The sequence below is a fragment of the Liolophura sinensis genome, chromosome 1 (genome assembly GCF_032854445.1).
Source record: "Liolophura sinensis isolate JHLJ2023 chromosome 1, CUHK_Ljap_v2, whole genome shotgun sequence".
In the NCBI taxonomy this organism is placed as follows: domain Eukaryota; kingdom Metazoa; phylum Mollusca; class Polyplacophora; order Chitonida; family Chitonidae; genus Liolophura; species Liolophura sinensis.
Window position 1 is genome coordinate 51,125,611 of NC_088295.1, and position 16,850 is coordinate 51,142,460.

The following is a 16,850-nucleotide window of genomic DNA, read 5'->3' on the forward strand; positions in this document are numbered from 1 at the left end:
GCCTAATCAGAGTCTTATTGATCGGTATATGTGTTACTCCTGCGGTGCGCATCGTTTAACAAGTGTCAGGCACGTAGATTAGTGTTATATGGCATCCCATCAAGTCTGCTTCCTTCATCATCTTAACACCGTTCCCACAGGGATAGACTCGGCTACTTTGTTCAACCCGCCTCGAATTTGTCGCCATTGTTGCAGTGCTATTCCATCGACAAAAGGATGCAAAAGGAGTCTGGTGGAGTTTTGTAAAGAGTCTGACAGACAATCATCGATTGCAAGCGGTGTCAACCCATCAGCAACCGCCCCGAACGTAGTCCTGATAATAGAGCCGTATTCACCTGCATCTTTAAGCTCATCGAAGAACGTGAAATGGTACACAATGACGAAGACAACGAGAAAATGGTGTTTGAAAAACTCGCTGAACCTTAACGCGAAAACACGTGTCGGGATGTATGGGAAAGTGTCAGGTAAATCAAGACGGCGTCATCAGCTTATACACAGAGCATATGAAGCGTTTAGTGAAAGAAGATGAGGAGACAAGATCAACGGTGTTTGAATTTTTGAAATAATTTGTTAACACCCATACCTGTGAGAAATATAGCGTCCCTCTCGGTATGCTCATAATTCTGACTGAATTATGAAATAACGCATACAATTTAAAAGTGTAACCAACCATAATATCCCATAAAAAAACATGTACATTTTTAAGTAAATATTCTGCCTAATTCAAAGTAGGATAACTTATTCACAACCTGCTTGCATATATCCGCTATTTTGGGGAGAAACGCATATAGGTTTAGTAGAAAAAGGAAACGATTTCTATTATTATTTCACAAACGGTTCAGTTATAACATTTTTTGATACACCATTGTTGAATATATCGTCTATTCGACAGAGTCGGCGAGTCGGAAACTGTTTCACACTTTGCAGGACAAGTGGCCAGTAGGGTTTCGATCCTGACACATTCATATAATCCATGCAGAGTAAATGTAGAGCGAATGACGTCATCAACAATTTGAACCTTTTAATTGTCTTCATGATGACTGATAGATTGACTGTCTTGTGTCATTCGACTTCTGATAACAGCTAATTGTGGGACACATTTTCTTGTTAACCAGATCAAAATGCCTATGATACAAATGATCGATCGATATACCATTAATAACTATACGCCCACCATGTGTGGCGGCGTCAAGAAATATCAAGCTTTCCAACTGCCTTATGAAACATTTTGGCTGGCACTTCGGGTGTGTCATTAGCTCCATACCAGTTAATGCTATAATAGTCCAGAGTTGGCAAAGGCTATCAGAGTGAACAAAAGAAAATATAGGTAAGTGTTAGTGCAAAGTACACGGAAAACTATATTCGAAACTATCTTTTATTGTGACAGGGATGCCGTTTCGCTAAATGCTTTAATTCTCTGGTGGGCTTTATGGATGGATCTTATACACATGGTATAAGAGCACTTCAATTCTCTTCACAAAGTATAGGTAGTTTTGCGTATAGTTTTTCAATGGTGTTTCAAACGATGGTTACACTGTTTTCCTTCACTTTAAACATGTATGCCTATATAAGGTGTTTCCCAATTCTTTTGCTGTTGTTCTTGTTCTGTATTTCACGGGTAACAAACCGGGAAACTGGTTTACCGTCAGTTCACATGTCACTACATCTATATGCATACACTAACACGGGCAGTTACACTGAGGACGACTTCTTCGTCTGAAGGAGGCAAACTTCTAACATAAAAGACGCCGCCAATGCTACTCGCATGAGTTCGTCAATAGCTATTAATTGTCCATTAATTTCTCAGGCGTCTCTCAAGATAAAGAAACTAAACGCGCGTGTTTAACGAAGTACTACTGTATTAGCACAGTGCACACGCAATTTCGAAGAGGGGGGCATTGAATCGAATCGACTTTTACAATGCCGACAATAACGTTAACCAACGATAATGGCACCTACAATACACTCATTAACGACGGGAATGACTAAGCGATTTCACGCGCAAGCCAGTGGTGGTGCCATCGCACAAACAGTCTGTCAGTTCAGGTGTAGGAACCATATGGTTCATTGCAGTTACTAGGGAAATATAAACAAAGTGTACGCTAAATGATTGGCAATTAACACTACAGTATGTGTCTCACCTCCAGTGTCTGAGAGAAAGCCGCATGCTTATCTATCTCAAACTACACATGCGCGCAGTCTCTATACATGAAGACAATTTTGCCAAGTCAAAACTAACATCACATATACATCTATATAAGCATTATACATCTATAAAGAAAGTTTCAAAGTACAAATGAAGCTCTGAGGGCCATTTATTAACGGGCTATCCATATAGACATTCAGCCACGAAATACTTGAAAAGCTTTCTGGAATTATAGTGATGTGTTCATTTTAATCAGGTAATGCTTTTTTTCCCCACTTACAGCACTTTGAATTCAAATTATAAAACTACCTATCATAAAACACAAAACTTGTTATATTTCTTATAACAGGGACTACTCATAAAGTTCGTCATCCTTTTTTTATAATTAAGACCAAGGTGTGATATACATTTAACTTGTGATAGCTCATCCAATGAAATGCTTTCAAATTCAAGACTGTTCATTATGTTATCCGTGCTACAACGATTATATAATAACTATATTTCAGTCGCCATTTTATTGCCTCTCAGACAATGCTATTGCTAGACATCCCGCCCACACGACATGCTAATATAAATGCATCGGTATGCATGGTTGATTACCTTAATTTAGAACGGCATGTAGTGTGTGGTGTATATATAAATGCCTTACGTTGAGAACTCATGACAAAGTCTATTCCCTGAGTCATGCCGTGTGCATATAGCTGTCAAAATGACACAGCAACGTATGCAAATATGGCTTCAACGAATGGGGCTCTTAAGTATTATAACTGTGCATGTGGGAAAATACACATTTATGTTTGTTTAAATTCACTATACATATCCAGGCATGACTGCATCATGGTCGCATGACAACACGCAAGAACGGGCGTGTGCAAGCCAAAGATGTAAAATCTACGGAAAATGCAAAATCTCGCAGTGATTAAAATTTAGAAAAAAAAAGGAAAATTAAAATGATTATAACAAACGGTAAGCTATGGAACAATCAGCTTCTAACAACCGATGTTTTGTGATTGAAGCAGAGTAAAATAAATATATGAGTGAATTTTATAGGTGTGTAAACAATGAAAGGTTTTCCTGCATCTCTCTCTCTCTCTCTCTCTCTCTCTCTCTCTCTCTCTCTCTCTCTCTCTCTAGCTCTCTCTCTCTCTCTCTCTTTCTATATGTGTGTGTGTGTGTGAGTGTGTTTTACGCTTAACACACCGGGCATACAATGTTTGGCTTGGCCTGACCACACAATTCATACTTGTCGCTAGAAGTCATATAACACATAGGATTTTCTTCCGTCGAGATCTCGTCTATGGTCTATGATCTCGTCACATGTCCGTGAAGTGACGACAATTAACGTGCGATGCGTATCTTTTTGTCCTGAACAAAATGCCGTTATGTAGAGTGATTACCATTTCTACAGCTCCTACCGACTAAGTTCTTTACAATTTTGGCGCGAAAAGTCGTTGTCATTCTGCCCTCGAGGACCTTCAATGCACAGGTATTGTTCTGACTGTGTACACAATGTACAGCTTCAGGGTTTGTTTCATGGCGATGGAGGGGAGTTACACAAGCCGCAAGAAACTGTTATCAGTGTAAATAAGGCAGAACAGAGGTTTGTTTCACAAAGCCATATTGGACTTAAGACCATGCAAAGCTTCTCTCTTATTTTGAAACTGGAAAGAAAATGTTTGAAACTTGATGCTCAACTGGCTGAAATTGTACTATATCACAGCATATATTCAGCCGTCATAATTTTTGATATATTTTATGAGCATATTTAAGAGTTTTGTATTACACTTTCAGGCTAAATCCAGAAACCGCTTTACGAAATGGGCAGGTGCACTACACACGACAGGGTCGTCCGCAATGGTGAATTTCTGACAACGAACTTTCAGAGTGAAGCGTATCTAATGAACTAACAGCAAGAATAAAGATTCAGGTGAGGTAACCTTACATGCATGTCGACAGATGCTTCTAGCATTTTTGCAGAATATATATGTATATAAAGTGTACCATCTATACATTAATGCATACACATTTCAGTACAAATTAAATCACCACAGGACTATTACAGTAAAGTTTGCCTACAGATATTACTGGGGGCCATAACAGTACATATAAAACGAATCCTTTTACACATGGTCATCTGTGCAATTATTTGCCTTTAGATAAATGGATCATATATGCAGATAGCGCACGTGCGATCGACAAGAAACCAAGGTTTTTACGGTTTATCAGAATAAGTGACTGTAATTTTCTCCTTCAAGACAATTGGAGCTTATGCATTGAAAAATTACATAACATAACTAAAGACGTGCAGCACAGAGAATAAAACCAGAGCAGCGGCGACAGTGTAATAACTGGCAAATGGTCAGACGTAACTGGTGAAACACGGCCTATTGTCAGTTTACCCTAGTCATGGTTTTATTCTAACTGTTCACGTAAATGTATGCAAATCACTAGTTCAGAATTACTCAAAATGGTGTGTTATCATCACATTAAACATACAATCACATAAAAACAATGCAAAGAGACCAGGCCGCGGGGATGCTTAGTCCACCAGCAAAATCCTCGTTTAGACAGGAATACAATATAAATAAACAGCACAGAGAGTAAAACCAGAGCAGCGACGACTGTGTGATAGTTGGCAAATGGTCATACGTAACGGGTGAAATTCGGCCTCTTGTCAGTTTACCTCAGTCAGTGATTTATTCTGACATTTTATTTATGACTAATGGAATATGCGTGGTCTCTAAGACAGCGTATCGACTTTCACGGGCAGGTATATGAGTCGCTTACATGTATGCCATGGTTAACTGGTCACTCTCATCGATGGCTAGCGACGCGTCAAATCTGTGACCAGTGACAGTTCTCGTCATGGATGTTTGTGCTAAATGGACAGACACTGGCATGACATAAATGTTTACCAACGTAAGAGAATTGACGCATTTTAAATAAAGCGCATCAGGGGCCACTTTCACAAAGCGCCGAACGACATTTATTTATCGTACGTTTGTCCTACGATATTTTGTACCTCACTATTAACGTACCATTGTCCTATATGTGCGATATCGTACAAGTACGACATCTATATGAAAGTGGCCTCAGAATACCGAATCCTTCCAAACAAACAACAAATACAATTAACATTGGGAATCTTTGGCACATTAAATTTGATCCCAGAACGATTATACTTGGGAAATGTTCATTTTGACTTAACATGTTAATTTATCAATACTGGTTTATTCCAAAGTGTCGCCTGAAGCATCATCATTACCTAATAACCAATAAGAAACCAATATTCTGACAAACAACAACAATCAGGCTATCATTAATCAGAATGTCATTAATCAGTACATCATTATTGAAATATACCTATATCTCCCTGTCCCCCCATGTCCTCTTATGTACATCACGTTATCACGTTTATATATATATATATATATATATATATATATATATATATATATATATATATATATATATATATATATATATATGGAATTTGTGGCTTTAAACAATGAAATACAGTGATAAATAAATAAAGTATTTAAAATTCCCATTACTCTCACTGTTCAAAATTTAAGGCACACTTGATAACGAACGCCTCTTTGCACTGGAAGAACTAAGCCCAAATTGAAATGAACACCGTTCATGTCGTGACATTTTGGATCACCTTTCATGCAGCACGAGGCGATCCACTGTCATAGTGTTTGATTTGATACAGTATTTTCCCATCCAGTACATACACATGTAGATGTATTCACATATTACCAACACAAAAAAAAAGAAAAAAAAATCCTCCAAATAAAATATATCTTTCTTCATATGCCATGTTTCCACCAGTCAATGTTTCTTTGTGTCTCTCTGAATTCAACAGGGGGATTTTCAGTGGCCTTGCCACTCGATACTCTTTAACACGAATCTACGATGATGCACCGGAGTTTACCGAACGTGACACGCTGATCGACTTCGGGGTGTTACTTAGTGCGTCAACGGTATAAGCCACACAGTCTATATTGACCGAGTGTGATGCTAGACAATATGTATATCAGATAACGACAAAACATATTTAACAGTTTCCGAACGTGCCGCTCTTAATTGAGCAACGGTAAACGGAACATTCATGCACAGAAAGGGAGATACTGTTTGATTGGACAGATATATAGATGGTACGGAAGTCTATCGTCCATACATATATGACCAGACAGGAAAGGGGTGCGTGGTATATAAGGATTGGCCCAGTAAGGGATAAAATTGTACATATATATGTAAAGCTGCGTTCTGACGATGCGATTTGTTGTATCGACTCGTCGAAATCGCTGAATGTACAATACGATAAAGTCTGTATCATAAGCTGCGTTCATACGATGCTATTTGTCCTGCGCTTCAATCGCATGAAATAACACGTCTCATCTTCATTCGAAATAAAAAAATTGCGAGCAGCATTGACTAAGTCACAAAGTCACAATTTTGCTTAACCCAGGTAAACAACAACGCTTTAAATTTTCGCAAAAATTGTTAATTTATCTAAAAAAATTTTTCTGAAAACAAATCGTTAAATATTTTTAATATAATTTTTACAACTGTCAAATGTAACTTTGCACGAAAAATGTCCTTCACTTAAATCATTGTTATGGGGCCTCCGTGGCTCAGTTGGTTATAGCGCGCTAGCGCAGCGTAATGGCCCAGGAGCCTCTCACCAATGCGGTTGCTATCAGTTCAAGTCCAGCTCATGCTGACTTCCTCTCCGGCTGTATGTGTGAAGGTCTGCAGTAACCTGCGGATGGTCCACCATAATGCTGGCCGTCGTCTTATAAGTGAAAGATTCTTGAGTTCGGTGTAAAACACCAATCAAATAAATAAATAAATAAATAAATAAATAAATCTTTGTTTCAGAACCCCAGCGTCAATGGTGGTGCCCGTCATTCATCAAACCACCGATTCTTTCGCAGTAATTGATTAAATATAACAGTTTTTGTAACGTCCTTGTCGGTCAGATGAATGAAGTAGGCCATGGTAAGATAAGCCATGGCGTATTGTGCTACATCTAGAGATTGTCTAAATTGCTGGGGTTTAGTCCAGGCCATACATAACCTAAAAATTGCACGCATTCAAAACAACAGAAATACACGTATGCAAAGCAATCATCAACATATATTTTATTACTCGATAACTTTCAGTTTTAGATTAAAAAGCTTTGCGATTAATTCACCTTTAACTTATATTAGTCCAGCTTCAGCACGGTCTTTTTACCTTCCTAAAGCACAATTCTCCTCTATGGAAAATTGTTTTTACATTCGAGTTCGATTCACAGCCCTTGTACGTGTATTTTCCTTTTTCAATTCATCTCGTTAATAAACTAAAGTTCTTTTAAAATATGGATCGTTTACACAGTGAAAAAAGAATAGATTGCAAACAGAACGCAAATATGCATACATATAAACACACAATAGGGTTATGGTCTTAACGCAGTTATCCCCCCTACCATATAATTGGCTGCACTTCACGTACATCAATAAAATCCTCAAAAACTCATGTGTAGCTTTATTGGTGTTCATATTTTAGTGGGACCACTATGATATGCAAACATGCCGATTTTGAAACACATCTACATTGTACAAGGGTTGTTCTATTAGTATACTGATAAGAAAAAAAAAGTTTTACTAGGGTTCTTATTTATGCCAGATCACAAATTTCTTGAAGGAATCTTGGGGAGCGAGTCTCGGACCAGTGGTCAATATGGTCGTGCTTTAATCGCTGTGACTGGGTTGGGTGGTTGTGGGGTAACTCCCAGCCCAAACCTGTACATTTCACATGTGAATGGTTGTCAGTAACTTGCCAATGGTCAGTGGTTTGCCCCGGGCACACTGGTTTCCCGGTTAAAACCTTACACAGTGAAAAACCTTATTTTTACATCAGCGTGAGAAAATTTGTGACAGATAGCAGATTACAAAATGTTGGTTGACTGTCTTTCTTTTCCTAAGTGTGCAGCATAGACCAAAATTATAAGCTATCTTCACGGCCTGAATATTTATTTATTTATTTGGTGTTTTACCCCGTACTGAAGAATATTTCACTTATAAATATAACGGCGACCAGCATTATTGTGGGAGGAAACCGGGCAGAGCCCGGGGGGGGGGGGGAGGGAAACTCTCGACCATCCGCAGGTTGCTGACAGACCTTCCCAAGTCGGCCTGAATAAATGTGATTTTACTGCAGTCTATTATCATTGTTACCTATTAGGCCACAATTTTCTTTACCTGTAGCAGCTTTGCTGACATCGTCCTGTATACACTTCATGAGGTCGATAGCTCCTTCTAGAAGTTCCACAGGGTCGTATGCTTGAGCTCCAACACGCACCTGCCCAACAGGTATGAAAAAGAAGAAGGAAATCATGCACTGTAGGCCTATAACTCCTACGAAAGTTCGGTAGCACCGCACAAGCAAATTCAAAACTTGTGTGTGCATGAGACAAATAGTTAAATAGGCAAGTTTCGTATCAGGAAATTTTAGAGTTAATGCATGTATCATTTATTATGGTATATCTGCACAGGCAACTGTAGGATTACTAATTACTAATTAATGTACTGTTGTTTGGTGTTCCTGTACTTGGCTTATTTAAAATAAGTAATGATCAGACATCATTGTTAAAATCCTCACTGGATCATATGTCTTAAACTAGTGACGTCTGATAAATTGGTATTCTCTTTCAAATTCTCTATACTTGGTTTTTGTTCGCTCGATACAAAGACATCGTTGTTAAAATCCTCACTGGATCATATGTCTTAGACGTCTGATAAATTGCAGTTAATAACACTGCATTTTTTACATTCTTCTGCTTAAGCTATGGCACTAGAAGGCGTGTAAATGGCTACTTCTTAAGCATTTACGTGTGACCAATTGTCAACTATCACACTGTCGTCGCTGCTCTGGTTGCGCCCGTTTGGTATGTTTTAGTTACATAAGCCTAAAACATGCACTCATGATGTGGGTCACTTAGAGACTGTTTTTGTGCACACAGTACTTCACAAGTATGATTTAAAACCCCAAACATACATACATACATAAAAGTTACTACACAATGCGCAAAACCAATACAGAACGTATTTCGGAGGGAAATTCGCAACTAGGTCTCTATGGACACCCATTCTCGGTCACACCAAGGGAGAAAACTCTTACATACCGTCTGGCTGCGGCTCCGAGTCGGGCTGATGATTTCATTCAGGTCCAGCAAGTTTCTTGCGATTCTCTGACGTTTAAATTTTCCTCCACCCTGGGGCCGCCTATCCGGCGGGGTCATCTGTAAGTTCATCTCTCCCTGGGCATGGCTTCTTCTTCTCCCACTGGCTGTACAATGAAACATAAAGAAGAATCCACATGTAAATTCCTGAATTCATTTATTTATTTCTTTGGAATAAGTGAAAACCAGGGCAACGGTAATATGTTGTTTCGGCAGTGATGTTATTTTTTTTTTTTAATGTACGGAGCGGGGAAATAAGACATTCCAATGGTAGCCAGGCATTGATGAGCCTTTATGAGATAATCAAAAAAGAAGACATGAAGTTCCACGCGGGTTGGATTCGAAATAACGTATACAGAGATCTCCAACGAGTGCTCATAAAATAGTTTCAAAGTTATTAAAATGAATAAATGCGTTTTCCGGCAAAAAACAAACGAAAATATTGACTTGACTCAACCAATTTGATACTACAAGGTCAGGAGATGGAGATTCTGTGTGTCCCATAGCTGCCAAATCATAACAAAATATTAAACTCAAATCCGCTTGATTATGTTCTCTTGTTTTTCTGTTTGAGTAACTAAAGGATGTGTCGTCAATCATTCAGTTTCAGACAAACGTTCAATATTCACACACAAGATAAACAACAGTCATCAGAAGATGGCGAATACTCATGGCTAGCTGGCAAAGCAGTGTTTTTGCCTATAGTGGCTTTCATTTACCACTGTTTAGGGCGAGCTATAGGAGGAGTTGAAAAGGTCTCATTTTATTTAAATCCAAAATCTTGAAATGGCGGTAAAATGGAAAATAATTCATGGACTGAATTCCTAACCAAATACCTCAGTGTGGGTGAGGGTGGATACAAAATACGCCGCACAAAAGAGGTAAACTTCCGAACTGTCTTTACCGACACGTTTGGCTGGAATTTCCGGATTATCTATATAATTTAAGAAAATAACTTTTAACCCACAGTTAACCAAAATAGTGTAAGAACATTCTTGTCAGAAGGTTAAAGGATGTTCAGGAGAAGTCGCGAGGAAAAATCAGCCGCGAGTGAAGAGCGAACAGCTGAAATGCGCATACAAGCATATGACAACTTCAACAAAAAACTTTAATTTTAAGAGTCAATTTTAAGAGACTATAATAAAACGGATATATAATTTATTTTATTTGTTTTGATTGGTGTTTTACGCCGTACTCAAGAGTATATCACTCATACCAGCATTATGGTGGGATGAAACCGGGCAGAGCCCGCGGGAAACCCACAACCATCCACAGGTTGCTGCAAGACCTTCCCACGTAAGGCGGGAGAGGAAGCCGGCATGAGATGGACTTGAACTGACAGCGACCGCACTGGTGAGAGGCTCCTGGGTCATTACGCCACGGAGGTTTCATGGATATATAAGAATACCTATATCTTGTCGCATGCATGAGCAAATATGGACAAAGCGTTCAAGACTGCTGGCAATCTGTTTCGTATATCTGTCATAGTTGTAGCTTATTCCCATCAATACGGGGCTCTAGGGGCCATATAAGCATCCATGTCAATTACATCAACAATGCTTTTATGAACAGTTGTAATCAAAGCGCTACTGAAATCTGTATTCTGATACTCTAGTATTCAGATATTTACAAATATTTGTATTCTGACGGTTCATCAAAGAACATGTTCCAGAGTATCACAGAAACATTGTTTTGCAGAGTGGGTGAGTTGGTGCTAGATGAGTCCAGTCAGTTCAAGGACTATATAGGACGCCGGCTCGACGCCAACGCTGGGTGTACAACATACTAAGCTACACCTCTATACTTTGTACAGAGGAGCTAAAAGTATTAAACCGTAGTATATGAACACCAGCAGGTGCATGTATCTTAACGATATACAATAATATTGATATACAGGCATCAGAGTATTAACACCAGCAAGTGTGTACAGGCATCAGAGTATTAACACCAACCAGTGTGTACAGGCATCAGAGTATTAACACCAGCAAGTGTGTACAGGCATCAGAGTATTAACACCAGCAAGTGTGTACAGGCATCAGAGTATTAACACCAACAAGTGTGTACGGCCATCAGAGTATTAACACCAACAAGTGTGTACAGCCATCAGAGTATTAACACCAACAAGTGTGTACAGGCATCAGAGTATTAACACCAACAAGTGTGTACAGGCATCAGAGTATAAACACCAACAAGTGTGTACCGGCATCAGGGTATTAACACAACAAGTGTGTACAGGCATCAGGGTATTAACACCAACAAATGTGTACAGGCATCAGAGTATAAACACCAACAAGTGTGTACCGGCATCAGGGTATTAACACCATCAAGTTGTGTACAAGCATCAGAGTATTAACATCGGCAAGTTACTGACAACTTTGCCACATATGAGCCTGCACACCATATCAATAAACAGGTGTTCTTCTACGAATGTTACGGTAAGTGTTCTTCCGGGAACGTTACGGTAAGTGGTCTTCAAAGAAAGTTACGAATTGTGGTCTATAACGAATGTTACGGTTAGTGGTCTTCAGAGAAAGTTACGACAGGTTGTCTATAACGAACGTTGCAATATGTGGTCTACAAAGAACGTTGCAGTATTTAAAGTGGTCCTCAACAAAGGCTATGACAAGTAGTCTTCAAGGGATGTTGCGTAAAGACTGTGCAAACGGACCCGCGATCGACTGCGACTGAACGCTTAATGTGACCATGCATGCATGGCGGGGAATTTAAAATCCCCTATTTCATATACACACTTGGGAACACAATGTAAATACGTGAGCATTGTAATAAATGATAAGTATCCGATATCTGTGTGAAGGACACACGAAGAGCACCACAGATAATCATGCCACGCTTAAATGCCAGATTTCAGATTTGACAGTCATTATAATCGAGTTCATACGAGTTCCCTGCAGTCGCCATCGTGCATGCACCTTAAAATTTGAACTGGTTATTATTACGCATGCCTGTACAGTCAAATTAAATGAAACCACCGGGTATGAATTTCAAATAGAGTTGTGTCTTACTCGCATAGGTTTGTTTAGGAATTATATTACCACTGGCTAATTTTGAAACCATTGATATTACTGTCTAAAACGTAGAAATAATATTTGTAAGTAGTTTATTATTACTTGGAGATTAAAATATATGTATCACGATATGCATTTTGGACGCATAGGACAGCACTATATATAAAAATAGCACTACTGAACAACACTGTAAACAATAACACTATTGAACAGCACTGTAAGAAAATAACATTGCTGAACAGCACTAAAGGTGCAACGTTAGTAACTCTGTGGCTAGTGTACTCTTCCGTCTCTTTGTTCACAGGTGATGCCTCGTCAGGTGATATATTTCACTATATACTCCGTAAATTTAATCAGCTTACCTGACATAAGGGGGGCGAAATCCAACCGTAAAGATACAAGCACGTGGACGATACAGATTACAACAGTAGCAGATGCACACCGAATCACTGGAAGATATATAACTGGTCAGGCAAGACACATTTTCCGTACGGTGATCATACACTGCTTCCACATCAACAACTTAACTTGTACTTCACGGTTATGCAGCAGAGAAGAGTGTGCAGTGCGGCCTGCCACGTGACCCACGCGCGCGTCCCTTAACAAACACACCTCAAATGGCCCGTGTCCTCGCTTGATTGTATTGATGTCGTGTGGTCCCGGAGAATGGACGCTAGACCCGAGCGTGGGGCAGGTGCAGGCTTCATGTCTATTGTTGTCTACCGCTGAGGGTCTCCGGCACCATTAGCATAGACGGTTCGCTACACTGATCCGCTTTCGGGATCTCCAGAGCCACACGTACAGTACTGTACACAGTCCCATCTGTCAGTATTATCAGCGTAAACGGGGAAAATGGACCTCGCCTTCTGAGGCGCTATATGTACACCACTGTTAACAGTAATATCATTCTGTGGATTTTTTTTTTAATGTATAAAAAATTCTACAAGCCTAAACATGAATACGTATTGTTTATTTTTAGAAAATGGAAAAGCATGAGAAATCTATACATTAAAGTACTCAGTACCTGTGCATGTCTATGTATTGTCAGAAGTATATAAACAGAGAAGTTTGCCACTGTATATGATTTGCCATATGCGTGCCCAAGTGCACACTAACAGGTGCATAAAATCACCGTAACAGCCGATTTCCTGTTCCCTTTCACAGATAATTGCGTAGTGATGAATTTTGGTAAAAGCGGGAGTCGCTAGTTCGAATGACACCAAATGACCAGTAACATTAAACAAAACTATGTAGACATATATAATGAATGATCCCTGACATGAACAAAAACGACTGACATGTAGAGATAGGGATGACGGGATATGTGGATGTCTTTATCCTGATGACCTCAGGGATGGGGATTAAGTGGTGAAGAAAGGCGAATGATATGTTGTATCCATGTCATTTATGGGATGGTATCCATGTCATTTATGGTGATATTCATGTCATTTATGGTGATATCCGTGTCATTTCAGGTGATATCCAAGTCATTTCAGGTGATATCCCTGTCATATCCGTGTTATTTCAGGTGATGTCACTGTCATTCTTATTATCATTTGTAGAATTGGGATTTACATTGATGTAGAAAGATGAATGACAAGTGATATCGGCGTCACTCTGGATGTAAATTGACATCCACGGATGTCAAATTGGATGTAAAATATAAATTGGATGTAAAAGAGAACCTGGACGTATTGATCAAGGCAACATAAGACTTCCAGTCATACATCACACATCACACTGTCGTCTCTGCTCTGGTTTTACTCTCTATATGATGTAGTCTTATGTGAATTCCGTTTCTTAGCATGGTTGATTACATCCATGATATCGGTGATAAATATTCTGTGTGACTTCTCATCATTTATCATCAACTCTCAAGTCCCTGTCCTCTAATGAAGGGCCTTAATTAGCCCTGGTTATCAATTAACCAAATCAACCAAACCAACGCCAAAACTTTCTTTCGGGTACTCCAACGGATTATCCCGGACAAGCTGAGAGTTTCATGGAGACTGAGAAGTGAGTGATATCGTGCACAACAAGTTCCGCCGATATTTTAACCAAGGCATTTGTCACAACCCCTATTGAAATAAATTACCCATATTGAAACAATTACTTCAATAGGGGTTGCAGCCGCGACCTCTAATGAAATAATATTTCATTAGGGGTTGCAGTTGAAGCCCCAGTTGAAATATTTTTTCAAAAATACAGCAACCCCTCTTGAAACAATGTTGTTTCAATAAGCACTTTGTTTTACCTTTATGACCCTTATTGAAAGAAGGCGACTAGACACCAAATTATGATCGTTTGAATGTTCTACTCGTTAGTACTGTGTAAAGTTGTAATATTGCTAGGTTTGATATAAATATACTTTTTGGGGACAGGGAATGGGCAAGGATTAGGATATATGTAATACGGTCGAATATTCTTGTCCTACTTGAGGTACACAGCTCTGCGCCCAGAATTAGGGGAAAATAGCCATTTCCTATTATAATCCATACTGGTTCTACTGTTCACCAAATTAAATATGAACTACCATAAAACAGGGCTTTCAGTAATATTTAAGCACCCTCCCCCCCCTCCCCAATGCCACTAACGCGTAGTGGAAAAATCAACAGCTCAAAATATTTGTAGAAAATAAAACAGTTTCTGATATTTTGAACACGTGATATTCTATCAGTTAGAGAGATAATGCCTTTGAAACTATAATATTACAATGGTGTGAAATATTTCAAATGGCGAGAAGAATATGCGCAAAAGTGCCTTATTGAAATAAGTCTTCTTTACTTTAAAAGAAGTTGCAGTCGCAACGAAATATTATTTCGTTAGGAGTTGCGACTACAACCCCTATTGAAGTAATTGTTTCATTAGGGGTAATTTACTTCAACAGGGGTTGCGACATTTTGTTGGAAAAGTACAAGAAGAAAGAAGACGTCAGTGTCTTTGCAATCGACAATGACACATATACGCATTTGGTGGCTTCTAAAATGGAAAATATTGTAGGGTATCCGCGTCTTCTTCAAAGTAGCAAGATCACCTCGTTAATCAGGTTTTCTTAGTTCAAAGAAGTAAAGCCTCCATCGACCATCAACTCACAACCGTCTGGAACTTTAACATAACCGATCATAAGGTCATCTGACAGGAGATCATAAGGTCATCTGACAAGAATGAATCAGTTTTGGGGGGCCTCCGTGGCTCAGTTGGTTAGCACCCTAGATCAGCGTAATGACCCAGGAGCCTCTCACCAAAGCGGTCGCTGCGAGTTCAAGTCCAGCTCATGCTGGCTTCCTCTTCGGCCGTAAGTGGGAAGGTCTTGCAGCAACCTGCGGATGGTCGTGGTTTCCCCCGGGTTCTGCCCGGTTTCCACCCACCATAATATTCTTGAGTACGGCGTAAAACACCAATCAAATAAATAATAAATAAATAATCAGTTTTTGGCCAAGGGATATTAACGTTGGACGAAGGAGTTCAAACTAGTGGAAGTGAGATCTTCTCGTGGCTTATCATTTTCCGCCTTTTTGCTTCACTACACTCCAAACTGGTATTTGATTGAAATAGAGCCAAGATGCGGGTCATAAATCACGTGTACTCGCGTGGCACCACGACCTCATATAAGTGTTCGCGGAGTAATCTCAAATTCATTTTCAACCAATTGGTTCTCCTGATCTCTGAATTAAAGCATGTCCGCCAATCAGTACACGTCTCCTTCACAGGGTTGCCCTGATCCGGGAAAGCGGGAGAAGCTTGTACGGGTACATCCATACTCAGAATGCCATGTTAATCTGATTTGGTGGTTTAAGTCATCGTCCAGTCTGTCTTTGCCAGATAGGGACAGGTGAGCAGCACAATACTTGTTTCTGAGTACTTGGCATGTCCACAACTCGCCACTATGGTGGGTGTATGAGTTTGCATACACGTCACCTTTGCTTTGATCTTACACACAAAGAGACTAACGAATGTTTTTTTTTTTTTTTTTTTTTACTTTTTATCGAAGAAAGATTCATTTCTCTCCAATCGGTTTTTAACGTCCTGGAATACGCGATCCATTTCTTGCAAGTTTTCACCATGGATATCTGCCTCGAATTCGTTCGTGGCCATTTGTTCTCCAATTTGACTTGTTTCAGGGCTCCTACATCCTTTCAATAACAACGCTAGTTGAATTTTGAGCCAAGATTCCAGGTTCATTCTGGACGTCTTGAAGATCACAAGATGTTGCCATTCGCCTTGAAGAATGTAAACATGTGTATGTGTTACAATTACATACTCTATTTCAACGGGTTGGTCCACATCGATTCAGTTCTTTGGTTCTGTCGCACAAAGGTTAGTCTCCAGTAACGAGCAAGTGTTTTGTAAAGATGCTTTGTAATTTTATAAGGGAATACTAATAGTTCTCATTGTCCACGCTGCCAAAGGACACACTGAGTCGCGTGAAAAACTGTTCTTTCCGTCA

General features: G+C 39.4%; 1 protein-coding gene across 1 annotated transcript in view; it reads right to left on the reverse strand.

Annotated features, from left to right (window-relative positions):
- Positions 1-16,162, reverse strand: part of LOC135461914 (uncharacterized) — a 29,166-nt gene extending 13,004 nt beyond the window's left edge. Inside the window, exons 1-3 of the mRNA XM_064739202.1 lie at positions 16,099-16,162; positions 9,321-9,484; positions 8,398-8,497 (exon numbers count right to left, since the gene is read on the reverse strand). Of these exons, the coding sequence (XP_064595272.1) occupies positions 8,398-8,497; positions 9,321-9,484; positions 16,099-16,162 (328 nt within the window). The remainder of the gene's footprint in view (positions 1-8,397; positions 8,498-9,320; positions 9,485-16,098) is intronic.
- Positions 16,163-16,850: the final 688 nt, after the last annotated feature.